This window comes from Cebus imitator, unplaced genomic scaffold (genome assembly GCF_001604975.1).
Source record: "Cebus imitator isolate Cc_AM_T3 unplaced genomic scaffold, Cebus_imitator-1.0 Scaffold204, whole genome shotgun sequence".
Taxonomy (NCBI): Eukaryota; Metazoa; Chordata; class Mammalia; order Primates; family Cebidae; genus Cebus; species Cebus imitator.
Window position 1 is genome coordinate 2488681 of NW_016107519.1, and position 15077 is coordinate 2503757.

The 15077-nt window shown below is 39.4% G+C and overlaps 1 protein-coding gene across 1 annotated transcript in view; it reads right to left on the reverse strand.

Annotated features, from left to right (window-relative positions):
• The window catches only part of IFT88 (intraflagellar transport 88), a 126391-nt gene that overhangs the window by 104215 nt on the left and 7099 nt on the right, over window positions 1-15077 (reverse strand). The window contains exon 2 of the mRNA XM_017548183.2: window positions 9251-9346. Coding sequence (XP_017403672.2) covers window positions 9251-9340 — 90 coding nt within the window. The 5' untranslated portion in view covers window positions 9341-9346. The remainder of the gene's footprint in view (window positions 1-9250; window positions 9347-15077) is intronic.

The window sequence follows — 15077 nt, forward strand, 5'->3', positions numbered from 1 at the left end:
TAGAGATGGGATTTCACCACGGTGGTCAGGCTGGTCTCGAATTTGCGACCTCAAATGATCTGGCTGTCTCAGGCTCCCAAAGTGCTGGGATTATAGGTGTGAGCCACCATGTCTGGCGGATAAAATGCTTCTAATCACCTATATATTTACAATATTATGTAGTCATTAAAATAATATTTATTTAAATATTTAGTGTCATGAGACACTGCTTATGATATAGTTGAATGTAAAAAAAGTAAACAGAAAAGTAATCACTATTTCAATTCCAAACATACTACAAGAAAACTGTGTATATATATATGAAGGAAACACAAAGCAAAAAAAATGTTAACAGTAGTTATTTCTGAGTGATGGAATTACTAGTTTTTGTCTCCATGATAAGCATTTCTTACTTTTATAATTGGGAGAATGAGGAGGTTTCAATGGTTTTCATGGTTTCCCTTGAGGGAAAGGACCCAGTCATGGCAGGATTCATCACCTGCTGAATAAAATAAAGGGCCCTTGAGTCGTGAATAATCAGCAGCGGTAACCATGCAGTATATGCTGTGGGCCTGGGTTAGACTCTGAGATGTACTGGTTTCAGCTGTGACCGAGCACATTCACAGTTGTGGTGGCTACAAGGAGGAATGCTTCTGTTTGAGAAGAGGGAGAATAAAGGAGACTTTGTCTTGCAACTTAGGTACCAGCTCAGCCACAGTGAGTCAGAGCATCAAGTGAGTTCTTAGGATCCCTGATTCCAGGCTTTGGCTCTTGGATAGCATTTCTGGACCTACCCTGAACCAGAGAGAAGCCCACTGCCTTGAAGGGTGAGTCCCAGGCCTGGCAGAATTCATCACAACCTGAAGAAAGAGCCCTTGGGCCTTCAGTGAACATTGGCAATACCCTGGCAGTACTCTCTGCGGGTCTGTTGTGATAGACACAGGGAGAGAATCTGCTGCCTGGGGAAAAGGGTGGAAAGAGTGGGAAGGACTTTGTCTTGTGGTTTCAGTGCCAGCTCAGCAGCAGCAGAATAGAGCACCAAGGAAACTTCTAAGGATTCTGACTCCAGGCCCTGCTCCCAGACAGCATCTCTGGACCCACCCAGAGCCCAGGGGAACTCACTGACTTACGGGAAAGACACAAGCCTGGCTGGCTTCACCAAAAGCTATGGGATACAGTGTAAGCACTATTAAGAGGAAAGTTTATAGTTATAAGTGCTTACATCACAAAAGAAGAAAAGCTTCAAATAAACAACCTAATGATACATCTCAAAGAACTAGAAAAGCAACAACAAACCAAAGTTAGTAAAAGGAAAAAATAAAGATCAGAGCAGAATAAATGAAATTGAATCAAAGAAAACAATACCAAAAAAATCAACAAAACAGAAAGTTGGTTTTGTGAAAAGATAAAATTGACAAACCATTAGCAAAAAAAAAAAAAAAAAAAAAAAAAAAAAAAAAAAAAAAAAAAAAAAAAAAAAAAAAAGAGAGAAGACCCAAATAAGTAAATTCAGAGATAAAAAAGGGACATTACAACTATCCCTTGCTGTAAATTTGAAGGACTGGCTGGGTGCAGAGTCACACACCTCTAATCTCAGCACTTTTGGGAGGCTCAGACAGGCAGATCATTTGAGGTCAGCAATTGGAGACCAGCCTAATCAACATGGTGAAACTGTCTCTACTAAAAATACAAAATTAGCTGGGTGTGGTGGTGCACACCTGTAATCTCAGCTACTCAGGAGGCTGAGGCAGGAGAATCACTTGAACCTCAGAGGCAGAGGTTGCAATGAGCTGTGACTGTGCCATGTCACTCCAGCCTGAGCAACAAGAGCAAAACTGTCTCAAAAACAAACAAACAAACAAAAAACCAACCCAGAAATTTGAAGGATCATTAGAGGCTACTATGAGCAACAATACACCAATAAATTGAAAAACCTAGAAGAAAAGATAAATTCCCAGACATATACAACCTACCAAGATTGAACCATGAAGAAATCCAAAACCTGAACAGACCGATAAGAAGTAACAAGACTGAAGTCATAAGAAGACATCTCCCAGCAAAGAAAAGCTTGGGACCTCATGGCTTTACGGCTGAATTTTACCAGACATTTAAAAAAGAACTAATATTAATCCTACTCAAATTACTCCAAAAAAACAGAGAAAGAGGAAATACTTCCAAACTCATTCTATAAGACCAGTATTACCCTGATACCAAAACCTGACAAAGATGCATAGAAGAAAGAAAATTATAGACCAACATCCCTGATGAACATTGATGTAAAAATCTTCAACAAAATACTAGCAAATAAAATTCAACAATATATTAGAAAGATCATTCATCATGACCAAGTGGGATTTAGCCCAGGGATGCAAGGATTGTTTGACATATGCAAATGAATCAATGTGACACATCATGTCAACAGAATGAAGAACAAAAACCATATGATCATTTCAACTGATGCTGAAAAAGCATTAGATAAAATTTAACATCCCTTCATTAAAAACCCTAAAAAAAAACTCTGTATAGAAGGAACACACCTCAACATAAAAAAAGTCATATAACAGACTCACAGCTACTATACTGAATGGAAAACAAAACCTGAGAAAGCCTTTCCTCTAAGATCTGGAACATGACAAGAATGGCCACTGTCACCACTAATATTCAACATAGTATTGGAAGTCCTAGCTAGAGCAATCAGACAAGAAAAATAAATAAAGGGCATCCAAACCAGAAAGAAAGAAGTCAAATTACCCTACTTTGTAGATGATACGATCTTATATTTGGAAAAACCTAAAAAAAACCATCAAAAAACTTTTAGAACTGATAAATTCAATAAAGTTGCAGGATACAAAATCAACACACAAAATCAGTAGTATTTCCATATGCCAAAAGTAAACAATCTGGAAAATAAATCATGAAAGTAATCCCATTTACAATATCTACAAATAAAATTAAATATTTAGGAATTAACCAAAGAAGTGAAAGATCTCTACAGTAAAAACTATCAAACATTGGTAGAAGAAATTTAAGAGGACACAAGAAAATGGAAAGATGTTTCATGTTCATAGACTGGAAAAACTAATATTGTTAAAATGTCCATACTACCCAAAGTAATTTACAGATTTATTGCAATACCTATCAAAATACCAATGTCATTCTTCACAGAAACAGAAGAAAACATCCAAATACTTCCATGGAACTACAAAAGACCTGGAATAGCTAAAGCTATCCTGAGCAAAAAGAACAAAACTGAAAGAATTGCATTATTGGACTTCAAATTATACTACAGAGCTATAGTAACCAAAACAGCATGATACTGGCATAAAAACAGACAGACTGGCTGGCCTTGGTGGCTCATGCCTGTAATCCCAGTACTTTGGAGACCGCAGCAGGCAGATCACCTAAGGTTGGGAGTTCGAGATCAGCCTGACCAACATGGAGAAACCTCATCTCTACTAAAAATACAAAATTAGCCAAGCATGGTGGCGCATGCCTGTAATCTCTGCTACTTGGGAGGCTGAGACAGAAGAATCACTTGAACCCAGGTGGCGGAGGTTGCAATGAGCCAAGATCGTACTACTGCACTCCAGCTTGGGCAACGAGAGCAAAACTTTGTCTCAAAAAAAGAAAAGAAAAGAAAAAAAAAACAGACAGACTAATGGAACAGAATAGAGGACACAGGAACAAATCTAGACATCTACAATGAACTCATTTTTGACAAAGGTGCCAGAAAAAAAGCATTAGGGAAAAGACAGTCTCTTCAATAAATGCAGACTGGGAGAAAAGAGAAAACAAAAGAGAAAACTGAATATCCACCTGTAAAAGAATGAAACTAGACTCTTGTCTCTTACCATATGTAAAACTAAATCAAAATAGATTAAGGACTTAGATATCTAAGACCTCAAACTATAAAACTACTAAAAGAAAACACTAGGGAAACTCTCCAGGACACTGGACTGGGTAAAGATTTATCAAGTAATACCCCACAAGCACAGGCAAACAAAGCAAAAATGAATAAATGAGATCACATCAAGTTAAAAAGCTTCTACATAACAAAGGAAACAATCAATGAAGTGAAGAGAAAACCCACAGAATGGGAGAAAATATTTATAAATTATCCTTCTGACAACAGATTAATAACCAGAAAATGTAAGGTGCTCAAACAACTCTACAGGAAAAAAATCTAATAATCTGATTTTAAAGTGGGAAAAAGATCTGAATAGCTATTTCTCAAAAGAAGACATACAAATGGCAAACATGTATATGAAAAAGCGCTCAACATCACTGACCACCAGAGAAATGGAAATCAAAACTACAATGAGACGTCATCTCATTCCAGTTAAAATGGCTTTTATCCAAAAGACAGGCAATAACAAATGCTGGTGAGAATGTGGAGAAAAGAGAACCTTCATATACTGTTAGTGAGAATGTAAATTAGTATAGCCACTATGGAGAACAGTTTAGAGGTTCATCAAAAAACTAAAAATAGATCTACCATATGATCCAACAATCCCACTTGTAGAAATATGCCCAAAAGAAAGGAAATCAGTATGTACCAGGCCATTCTTGCATTGCCAAAAGTAACTGTGGTTTTTGAAATTAAAATAGCAAAAAGCACAGTTACTTTTTCACCAAAGAATGTCTGAAGCTAGGTAATTTATAAAGAAAAGAGATTTGATTGGCTTGTGGTTCTGCAAGCTGTACAAGCAGGACATCAGCATCTGCTCAGTTTCTGCAGAGGCCTCAGGGAGTTTTCACTCACGACAGAAGGCAAAGTGGGAACAATCACGTCACATGGGGTGAGGATGGCACCAAGAAGACAATGCTAGACCATTCATGAGAAATCCACTCCCACGATCCTATCACCTCCCAACAGGTCTCACCTCCAATGCTGGATATTACAATTCAACATGAGATGTGGGTAGGGATAAATATACAAACTATACCATAGTATATCAAAGAGGTATCTGTACTCTCATGTTTGTTGCAGCAATATTCACAATAGCCAAGATTTGGAAGCAACCTGTCTGTTAACACACAAATGGATAAAGAAAATGTACATATATATATATATATATATATATATATATATATATATAATGGAGAACTATCCAGCCATAAAAAAGAAAGAGATTTTGTCATTTGCAACAACATGGATGGAACTGGAGGCCATTCTGTTAAGTGAAATAAGCCAGGCACAGAAAGACAAACTTCACATATTTTCACTTATTTGTGGGATCTAAAAATTAAAACAACTGAACTCATGGAGATAGAGAATAGTAGGATGATTTCAGAGACTGAGAAGGGTAGTGGCAGGGGCGGGGGGTGGGGATGGCTAATGGTTAACGGGTACAGAAAAAAAAAAGAATGCGTAAGATATACTATTTGGTAGCAAAATAAGGTGACTATAGTCAATAATTTAATGGTACATTTAAAAATAACTAACAGGATATAATTGGATTGTTTGAAACACAAAGGATAAATGCTTGATGTAACAGAAACCCTATGTACTCTTATGTGACTATTACACATTGTATGCCCGTATCAAATATCCCATATTCTCCATAAATACATGCACCTACTATGTACTCACAAAAATTAAAAAAGAAAAAAACCCATGACATTTCAACTTCAGAATTTTTTTTAAAAAACCTTAATTTTAAATACTTGTGTTCAGACTTCTGCCAAGATGGCTGATTAGGAACAGCTCCGGAGCACTGTTCCCAGTGAGAGAGATGTAGAAGGTGAGTGATCTCCAAATTTCCAACAGAGGTACCAGGTTCATTTCAATGGGACTGGTTGGACATTGGGTGTAGCCCAAGGAGGGCAAACTGAGGCAGGGTGGGGCACTGCCCCACCCGGGAAGTACAACTGGCCTGAGAATCGGGGACTTTACCCCTTCAGCACTCCAGTTCAGATACTGTGCTTCTCCCAGGGCCTTTGCAACCCACAGTCCAGGAGAGAACACCACAAAGATACTCCTCAAGAAGAGCAACCCCAAGGTTGAAATGAAGGAAAAAATGCTAAGGGCGGCCAGAAAGAAAGGTCAGGTCACCCACAAAGGGAAGCCCATCAGAATCACAACAGATCTCTTGGTGGAAACCCTACAAGCCAGAAGAGAGAGGGGGCCAACATTCAACATCCTTAAAGAAAAGAACTTTCAACCCAGAATTTCATATCCAGCCAAACTAGGCCTCATAAGTGAAGGAGAAATAAAATCCTTTATGGACAAGCAATTGCTGAGAGATTTTGTCACCACCAGACCTGCCTTACAAGAGCTCCTGAAGGAAGCACTAAACACAGAAAGGAACAACCAGTACCAGCCACTGCAAAAATGTACCAAATGATAAAGACCAACGACGCAATGAAGAAACTGCATCAACTGATGAGCAAAACAACCAGTCAGTAACAAAATGGCAGGATCAAATTCACACATAACAATATTAACGTTAAATGTAAACAGACTAAATGCCCCAATCAAAAGACACAGACTGGCAAACTGGATAAAAAGTCAAGACCCACCGGTGTGCTGTATTCAGGAGACCCATCTTATGTGCAAAGACACACATAGACTTAAAATAAAGGGATGGAAGAAGATTTACCAAGCAAATGGAGAGCAAAAAAAAGCAGGGGTTGCCATCCTAGTCTCTGATAAAACAGACTTTAAACCAACAAAGATCAAAAGAGACAAAGAAGGGCATTATATAATGGTAAAAGAATCAATGCAACAAGAAGAGCTAACTATTCTAAATATATATGTACCCAATACAGGAGCACCCAGATACATAAAGCAAGTTCTTAACGGCCTACACAGAGACTTAGACTTGCACACGATAATAGTAGGAGACTTTAACACTTCACTGTCAATATTAGATCAATGAGACAGAAAATCAACAAGGATATCCAGGATTTGAATGCAGATCTGGACCAAGTGGACCTAATAGACTTCTACAAGAACTCTCCACCCCAAATCAACAGAATATACATTCTTCTTAGCACCACATCATACTTACTTTAAAATTGACCAAATAATTGGAAGTAAATCACTCCTCAGCAAATGCAAAAGAATGGAAATCGTAACAAACAGTCTCTCAGACCACAGTGCAATCAAATTAGAACTCAGGATTAAGAAACTCACTCAAATCTGCACAACTACATGGAAACTGAACAACTGGCTCCTGAATGACGGCTGGATAAACAATGAAATGAAGGCAGAAATAAAGATGTTGTTTGAAACCAATGAAAACAAAGACACAACATACCACAATCTCTGGGACACATTTAAAGCGGTGTCTAAAGGGAAATGTATAGCAACAAATGCCACATGAAAAGCGAGGAAAGATCTAAAATCAACACCCTATCATCAAAATTGAAAGGGCTAGAGGAGCAAGATCAAAAAAAGCTAGCAGAAGACAAGAAATAACTAAGATCAGAGCAGAACTGAAGGAGGTAGAGACACACAAAAAAAAAACCCGTCAAGAAATCAATAAATTCAGGAGCTGGGTTTTTGAAAAGATCAACAAAATAGACCACTAGCCAGACTAATAAAAAAGAAAAGAGACAAGAATTGACTAGATACAATAAAAAACAATCAAAGGGATATCACCACCAATTCCACAGAAATACAAACTACCACCAGAGATTACTACAAACAACTCTCTGCACATAAACCAGTAAATCTGGGAGAAATGGATAAATTCCTGGACACTTGTACCCTCCAAAGACTAAACCAGGAAGAAGCTGAAACCCTGAAGAGACCAATAACAAGGCTGAAATTGAGGCAGCAATTAATAGCCTATCAACCAAAAAAAGTCCAGGTCCAGACAGGTTCACAGACAAATTCCACCAAATGTACAAAGAGGAGCTGGTACCATTCCTTCTGAAACTATGCCAAACAATACAAAAAGAGGGAATCCTCCCTAACTCATTTTATGAGACCAACATCATCCTGATACCAAAACCTGGCAGGGACACAACTAAAAAAGAAAACTTCAGGCCAATATCCATGATGAACATCAATGTAAAAACCACACTGGCAAACCGAATGCAACAGCACATCAAAAAGCTTATCCATCATGATCAAGTAGGCTTCATCCCAGGGACAGTATGGTGATTCATCAAGGATCTAGAAATAGAAATTCCATTTGATCCAGCAATCCCATTACTGGGTATATATCCAAAGGATTACAAATCATTCTATTATAAAGATACATGCACACGTATGTTCATTGTGGCACTGTTTACAATAGCAAAGACCTGGAACCAACCCAAATGCCCATCAATGATAGCCTGGTCAAAGAAAATGTGGTACATATACACCACAGAATACTATGCAGCCATAAAAAACGATGAGTTCATGTCCTTTGTAGGGACATGGATGAATCTGGAAACCATGATTCTCAGCAAACTGAACCAAGAACAGTAAACCAAACACTGCATGTTCTCACTCACAGGTGGGTGCTGAACAATGCGAACACATGGGCACAGGGAGGGGAATGTCACACACTGGGGTCTGTTGGAGGTGGGAAATTGGGGAGGGATAACACTGGGAGAAATGCCTGATGTAGGTGATGGGAGATGGAGACAGCGAACCACCATGGCATGTGTGTACCTATGCACAATCCTGCAATATCTGCACATGTACCCCAGATCTTAAAGTACAATTAAAAAAATATACTTTCAGGTGCTCTTTTACATATTTGGACAGCGAGCGCTGAAGAACACAAGTATATAATTCACCTTACTTCATTTTTGTCATTGTTTTTTGTTTTGAGACGCAGTTTCACTCTTGTTGCCCAGGCTGGAGTGCAATGGTGCGATCTCGGCTTACCACAACCTCCGCCTCCTGGGTTCAAGTGATTCTCCTGCCTCAGCCTCCCAAGTAGCTGGGATACAGGTATGCGCCACCAGACCTGGCTAAATTTTTCATATTTTTAGTAGAGACGGGGTTTCTCCACGTTGGTCAGGCTGGTCTCAAACTCCCAACCTCAGGTGATCCGCCCACCTCGGCCTCCCTAAGTGCTGGGATTACAGCGTGAGTCACCACACCCAGCCTAACCTTAATTCATTTTTGTAAACTATCTCAGGATCTTTCCTTCTGCTGCAATTATTATTTTTGGCAGAAGTCAGTAGAGTCTTCTGTAATAGCACTTTCCTAGGTTTTTGGATTAGCTTAATCTAAAGCATAATAAAGTAGAACTCTCAAATCCACAATCTTCCTAAACCAGCTGGTTAACAAAGACCAATGTAAAAAACAACTAGCTTTTGTTACCTCGATATCACAGATTGGATTGTAGTCATTATATCCAGAATAAAGATCATCTTCATCTGTCTCTGGAGCCAGGTGCACATTTTGCATCATTTGTACCTAGGAAAAATTGGCAATGTAAATAAATTCTTGGTATAAAAAATAATTTTTTTTTTTGTTACATGTCTTGCTCTGTTGCCCAGGCTGGAATGCAGTGGCACAATCACAGCTTACTGTAGCCATGACCTTTCTGGCACAAGTGATCCTCCCACCTCAGCTTCCTGAGTAGCTGGTACTACAGGCTTATGCCACCACATCCAACTAAGCTTTAAATATTTTGTAAAGATAGGGTCTCTATATGTTGCCCAGGCTGGACTCAAACTCTTGAGTTCAAATGATCCTCTAGCTTTGGGCTCCCAAAGTGCTGGGATTACTAGTGTGAGCCACCAGTGGTGGCGTGCGCCTGTACTCCTAGCTAATTATTTCTGGCCACGCCAGAAATAACTCTTAATTCCAATAAAGTATAACTATTTAATGACATTTCTGGTCAAATTTATCTATATATATTTTCATAGCCTCAATTTTTTTCACATCAAATTCCCAAAGCTAGATATCAAAACATTATTACCCTCATTTCACATTTATTTCACAACTATGACACTAAAAGAACATACTAGAGGGGGTACAATTGATTATCCTGATTTTTGGAGCTTAGTATCAAGAGCAGAAGAAAGGTATGCAAGAGTCAATTAAAATGCAAGGCAGAAACTACCACACACCCAACAGAATGTCTAAAATTAAAAAGACCAAAAACACATAATGTCAGCATAAGATATGGAGCAACCACAGTACTCATACATTGCTGATGGGAGTGTAAAATGGTACAATTTGGGAGAAAAGTCTTTCAGTTTCATAAAATTAACATGTACCTTTTATGACCCACTCAGAAATATTTACTCAAGAGAAATGAAAACCTATGTCTACAAATGGTTTGTATACAAATGTTCACAGCAGCTGTCAACCTAAAGAAAGGAACTGAGGCATAAAATATAATTCTAAAGAGTTTACTTGAGCCAAAATAAGGACAGCTGCCCAGAAGACTTATACTTCATGTAACCTTGTACAGGTGCTCCATTCAGCCTTTGTTACAAGCAGATTTTTAAAGGCAAAAAAAAAAAGTGGGGGCCGGAGTGGGCTGATACAAAGCTATTTGTCAGAAATTCTCACTGGTTGGCCAGGCATGGTGGCTCATGCCTGTAATCCCAGTACTTTGGGAGGCCAAGGCGGGCAGATCATGAGGTCAGGAGTTTGAGACCAGCCTGGCCAATATGGTGAAACCCTGTCTCTACTAAAAATACAAAAATCAGCCAAGTGTGTTAGTATGTGCCTGTAGTCCCAGCTACTCAGGAGGCTGAGGTAGAAGAATCGCTTGAACCCAGGAGGCGGAGGTTGCAGTGAGGAGAGATTGTGCCACTGAACTCCAGCCTGGGTGACAGAGTGAGACTCTGTCTCGAAAAAAAAGAAATTCACACTGGTTTACAAAAATAATGTTGATTAGTGATTGGCTACAATGTATGGATTATGGTATCCAGAATGTGATTAATTTATAGCTACTGGTGGCAATAGCAAGCAAGTTTTAAGACATGATTACTTAGCCCAAGAAGGTAAGAGAGATGTGACTGCTGTTTCACTCCCACGCCTCTCTGGACCTGGTAATTTGGAGGAGATTTCCATTCTTCAAATTAAACGTTTCTTTTGTCACTGCTTTATTAGTAATACCCCAAAATCAGTAACAGACCAGATACCCATCAGTAAAACGGACAAGCAAAATGTGGCACACTTAGACAGTGAAGTACTATTCAGCCATAAAAAAGAATCCCAATTATGCTGAGTGAAAGAAGCCTTACATAAAGCAGTACATTATATACTGTTTCATTTATACGAAGTTCTCAAACAGGCAAAAGTAATCTGTGGTAGAAAACCATCAGAACTGTGGTTGCTTCTTGAGGGTAGCGAGTAGGAATTGAATGGAAAAGGACATGAGAATTGTCTGGGGTGATGATAAATGTTCTATATATTAGCAGGGGTTTGAGTAGCACAGGTGTATGCATTTGTGAAAACTCAGCAAATTGAATACTTGAGATTTCTGCTTTGTAAATTTTCTCTCAAAAGTAAGAACTATAAGCAAATATTGAACTGTATAATTGATATGCATGCTGGTATTTAAGGGAATGTGTAATAGCTGTAATTTAGCTTAAAATACATAAAGTAGGATGGCTTAGTCTGGGCACAGTGACTCACACCTGTAATTCCAGCACCTTGGAAGGCCAAGACGGGTGGAGTTTGAGACCAGCTTGCCCAACATGGTAAGACCACGTCTCTATGAAAAATACAAAAACTAGCAGGGCATAGTGCTGCATGCCTGTAATTCTAGCTACTCAGAAGACTGAGGCACAAGAATTGCTTGAACACAAAAGGCAGAGGTTGCATGAGCTGAGATTGTGCCACTGCACTCCAACCTGAGGACAGAGTGAGACTCTGTCTCTAAAAAAAAAAAAAAAAAAAAAAAAAAAAAGATGGATTGATAGATGGATTGAGAGGTAGGTAAATGGGTAAGTATATGATAAAGCAAATGTAGAAAAAAGGTTAGTGGTGGAATCTAGGTAGCAGGAGTAACATTCACCATGAAATTCTTTAAACCTTGCTGCACATTTGAAAATTTTCATAATGAAATGTCGAGAAAAAAATGCAAGACAGAAAAAAAAGATATCAAAGTAAAGTGAAACCAAGTGTGAAAGTTGATCATACAAATTGAGTCATTCTTGTCATACCCAACCAAAACAGTCAAGAAGCCGGGGTGGGGTGGTGGGGAAGCACTCAGGACACATAACGTTGCTCAAAGAATGGAATTCTCTGCAAGTCTGGCTGCTGAAACAGCCTGCTTTAACCTGAGGCCAATTTTATTTACAGCTGCTGAGATAGCTTGCTGCAAATATAGGACTAATTCTACCCACCACAGTCACTTACCAATTAGAGCTTGCCAGCTTCCCAGAACCTCACTGGTTCCATGGTCTTTCTCAAAGAGCACTATATATATAACACTTCTCCTTCTGATAAAACCTCCAACCTTCTCTTTGTTTTTCAGACATACCAAAGACAACCCGGTCCCCAAACTGTAATTCTTCCTTCCCAAATAAAAATGTAAAATTTCAAGATTCATATCTCCTTTTAAATTTTGACTTGGACAGAGCATGGGAGAAATGAAATTATCGTATACATATATTGTAAATCTAATAATTACTAGAGAATCTGGCAAGGATTCTTGGAAGTATCATTCATATCAAGTCAATATTTTGGGCAATTTGGGGAGTGGGAAGTGGAGGAGGGCTAATTACCCAAGGAATGTAATATTGCTAGTATCCAAGAAATGTATTTTCTTTAAAGCAAATACATATTTTCTTTAAGGCCTGTACATTTTTAGTGTACCAGCAAATTCCTAAGAAATTTTCAGCTTAATCTTTTTGCTCAGCATAATACCACATATATGTGGCTTCTCATAACCTTTAAAAATTATTTACATATTTTAAAAACCAACAAAATTATTTGTTTTTGAGCTATAGTTTGCATACCATACAATTTAACGTTTCAAGGTGCACATTCAGTGGTTTCTAGTATACTCACAAGTTTGTGCAACCACCCCCAATATGTAATTCCAGAACATTTTCATCATCCGTAAAGAAACCTGGGGCCCATTAGCAGTCAGTCTCCATGCCTCCCTTCCCTTTCACCAGTCCCTGGCAACCGTGAATCTATTATCTGTCTCTATGGATTTGGCAATTCTGGACATTTCATGTTAGGGAAATTATACAGTATGTGGCCTTTGTGTCTGGTCTCTTTCACTTAGCATAATGTTTTCAAGGTTCATCCATGTAGTAATATGTATCAATATTTCATTACTTTTTATGCCTAAATAATACATCTACAACATTTTGCTTATTCATTCATTAGTTTATGGATGTTTTTGATTGTTTCCACTTTTTGACTTTTATGAACATCGCTATGAATATGTGTGTACAAGTTTTGGCATGGATATATATGTTCAATTGTATTGGGCATGTATCTAGGAATGGTATTGCTGGGTCATATAGTAACTCTATGTTTAATTTTTGGAGGAACAGCTAGACTGTTTTCCAAAGTGGCTGCACTATTTTACATCCCACCTGCAATGCATGAAGTTTTCAATTCATCCATGTCCTGACCAATACTTGTTACTGTTCCTGTTTTGATTACAGCAATTCTAGTGGGTATGAAATGGTATCTCATTGTAGTATTGATTTGCATTCCCCTGATGACTACAGATGTTGAGCATCTTTTCAACTGCTTATTATCCATTTCCGTCTCTTTGGAGAAATGTCTGTTCGGATCTTTTGCCCATTCTTAAAAATTTGTTTATCATACAAATGACAAGGATCCTGTATATATTCTGGATACTAAATATTATATAAATGATTTACAAATATTTTCTCTCATTCTGTGCCTCATCATTTTACATTCTTTGTACTACCCTTTGAAGCACAAAATTTTAAAATTTTGATGATATATAATTTATTTTTTCTTTGCATGTACTTTTGCTATCATATCTAAGAAAGAATAGCCCTTTTTTTTTTTTTTTTTTTTTTTGAGACGGAGTCTCACTGTGTCACCCTGGCTAGAGTGCAGTGGCCTGGTCTCGGCTCACTGCAACTTCTGCCTACCAGGTTTAAGAGGTTCTCCTGCCTCAGCCTCCCAAGTAGCTGGGATTACAGATGAGCACCACTACACCCGGCCTAATCCAAGATCAAGAATATTTAGGGGGATCAATCCGAGATGGCCGTTTAGGAACAGCTCAGGATTGCAGATCCCAGTGAAAACGCAGAGGGTGAGTGGGTGCCGCATTTTTATTGCCCACAGAGAAGGCAATTCCCAGGCGGAGGAGCTCCACAGGTCGCCAGTGCAGCTGTTTCAGCCAGCGCGGCTGTGCCGGCTGGCGCCGCTGCTTTGCCCCGCACGGCTGCTTTGTCAGAGCCCCGGAGCAGCAGTTCTCCGTACAAAATACACCAGTCCGGGTGCCCTTTTGGCTGGCAATTGGAGCCACAGGAAGTCGCCCATTCGTCTGTTTAAAAAGGGGACTGAGCAGAGAACCAGGACAGTAGATTCCAGGGCAAAAAAAGTGCCACGAATCTCAGTGCCACTGTTTAAGCCAGCGCAGTGACTTCCGGCAGGGGAAAACACACAGACCCCCCGGGAGCCTCTTCAACAGGCGACTGGAACACCAACTTAAAAAAAAAAAAGGCTCTGAGGCAGGAAGCCAGGCGATCAGGCTCAGCTGGTCCCACCCCCACAAAAGAACAGCAATCAGAAACTCTCTGGATTGAGAGTTTCACAGCAAGCACAGCTGAACCCGGGATAGTCCAGCTCTGTGGGGGAGGGGCTTCCGCCATTACCGAGGCAGCCCGCCACTACAGAGGTAGTCAGCCAATGCAGGGGCAGCCCGCCCTTGCCAAGACAACCCGCCACTACAGAGAGACTCTGCCTCAATAGAGGCGGCCACCATTACTGAGGCAGTTCTAACTATGCACATATAAACAGGACTGCAGGGAAGTTCACTTGGCAGCTGGGCAGAGCCCACAGCAGCTCAGCAAAGCCTCTACAGGCAGACAGTGACTAGGCTGCCTCCTTGCTGGGCAGGGCAGCTCTGAAAGGAAAAAAAAGAAGGCAGCATCATAATGGAAACTCATAAAGCCCTAAATCCCTGGGACAGAGCACCTGGGAACAAAAAGCAGTTTATGAGTTCTGCTGCAGCAGACCTAAA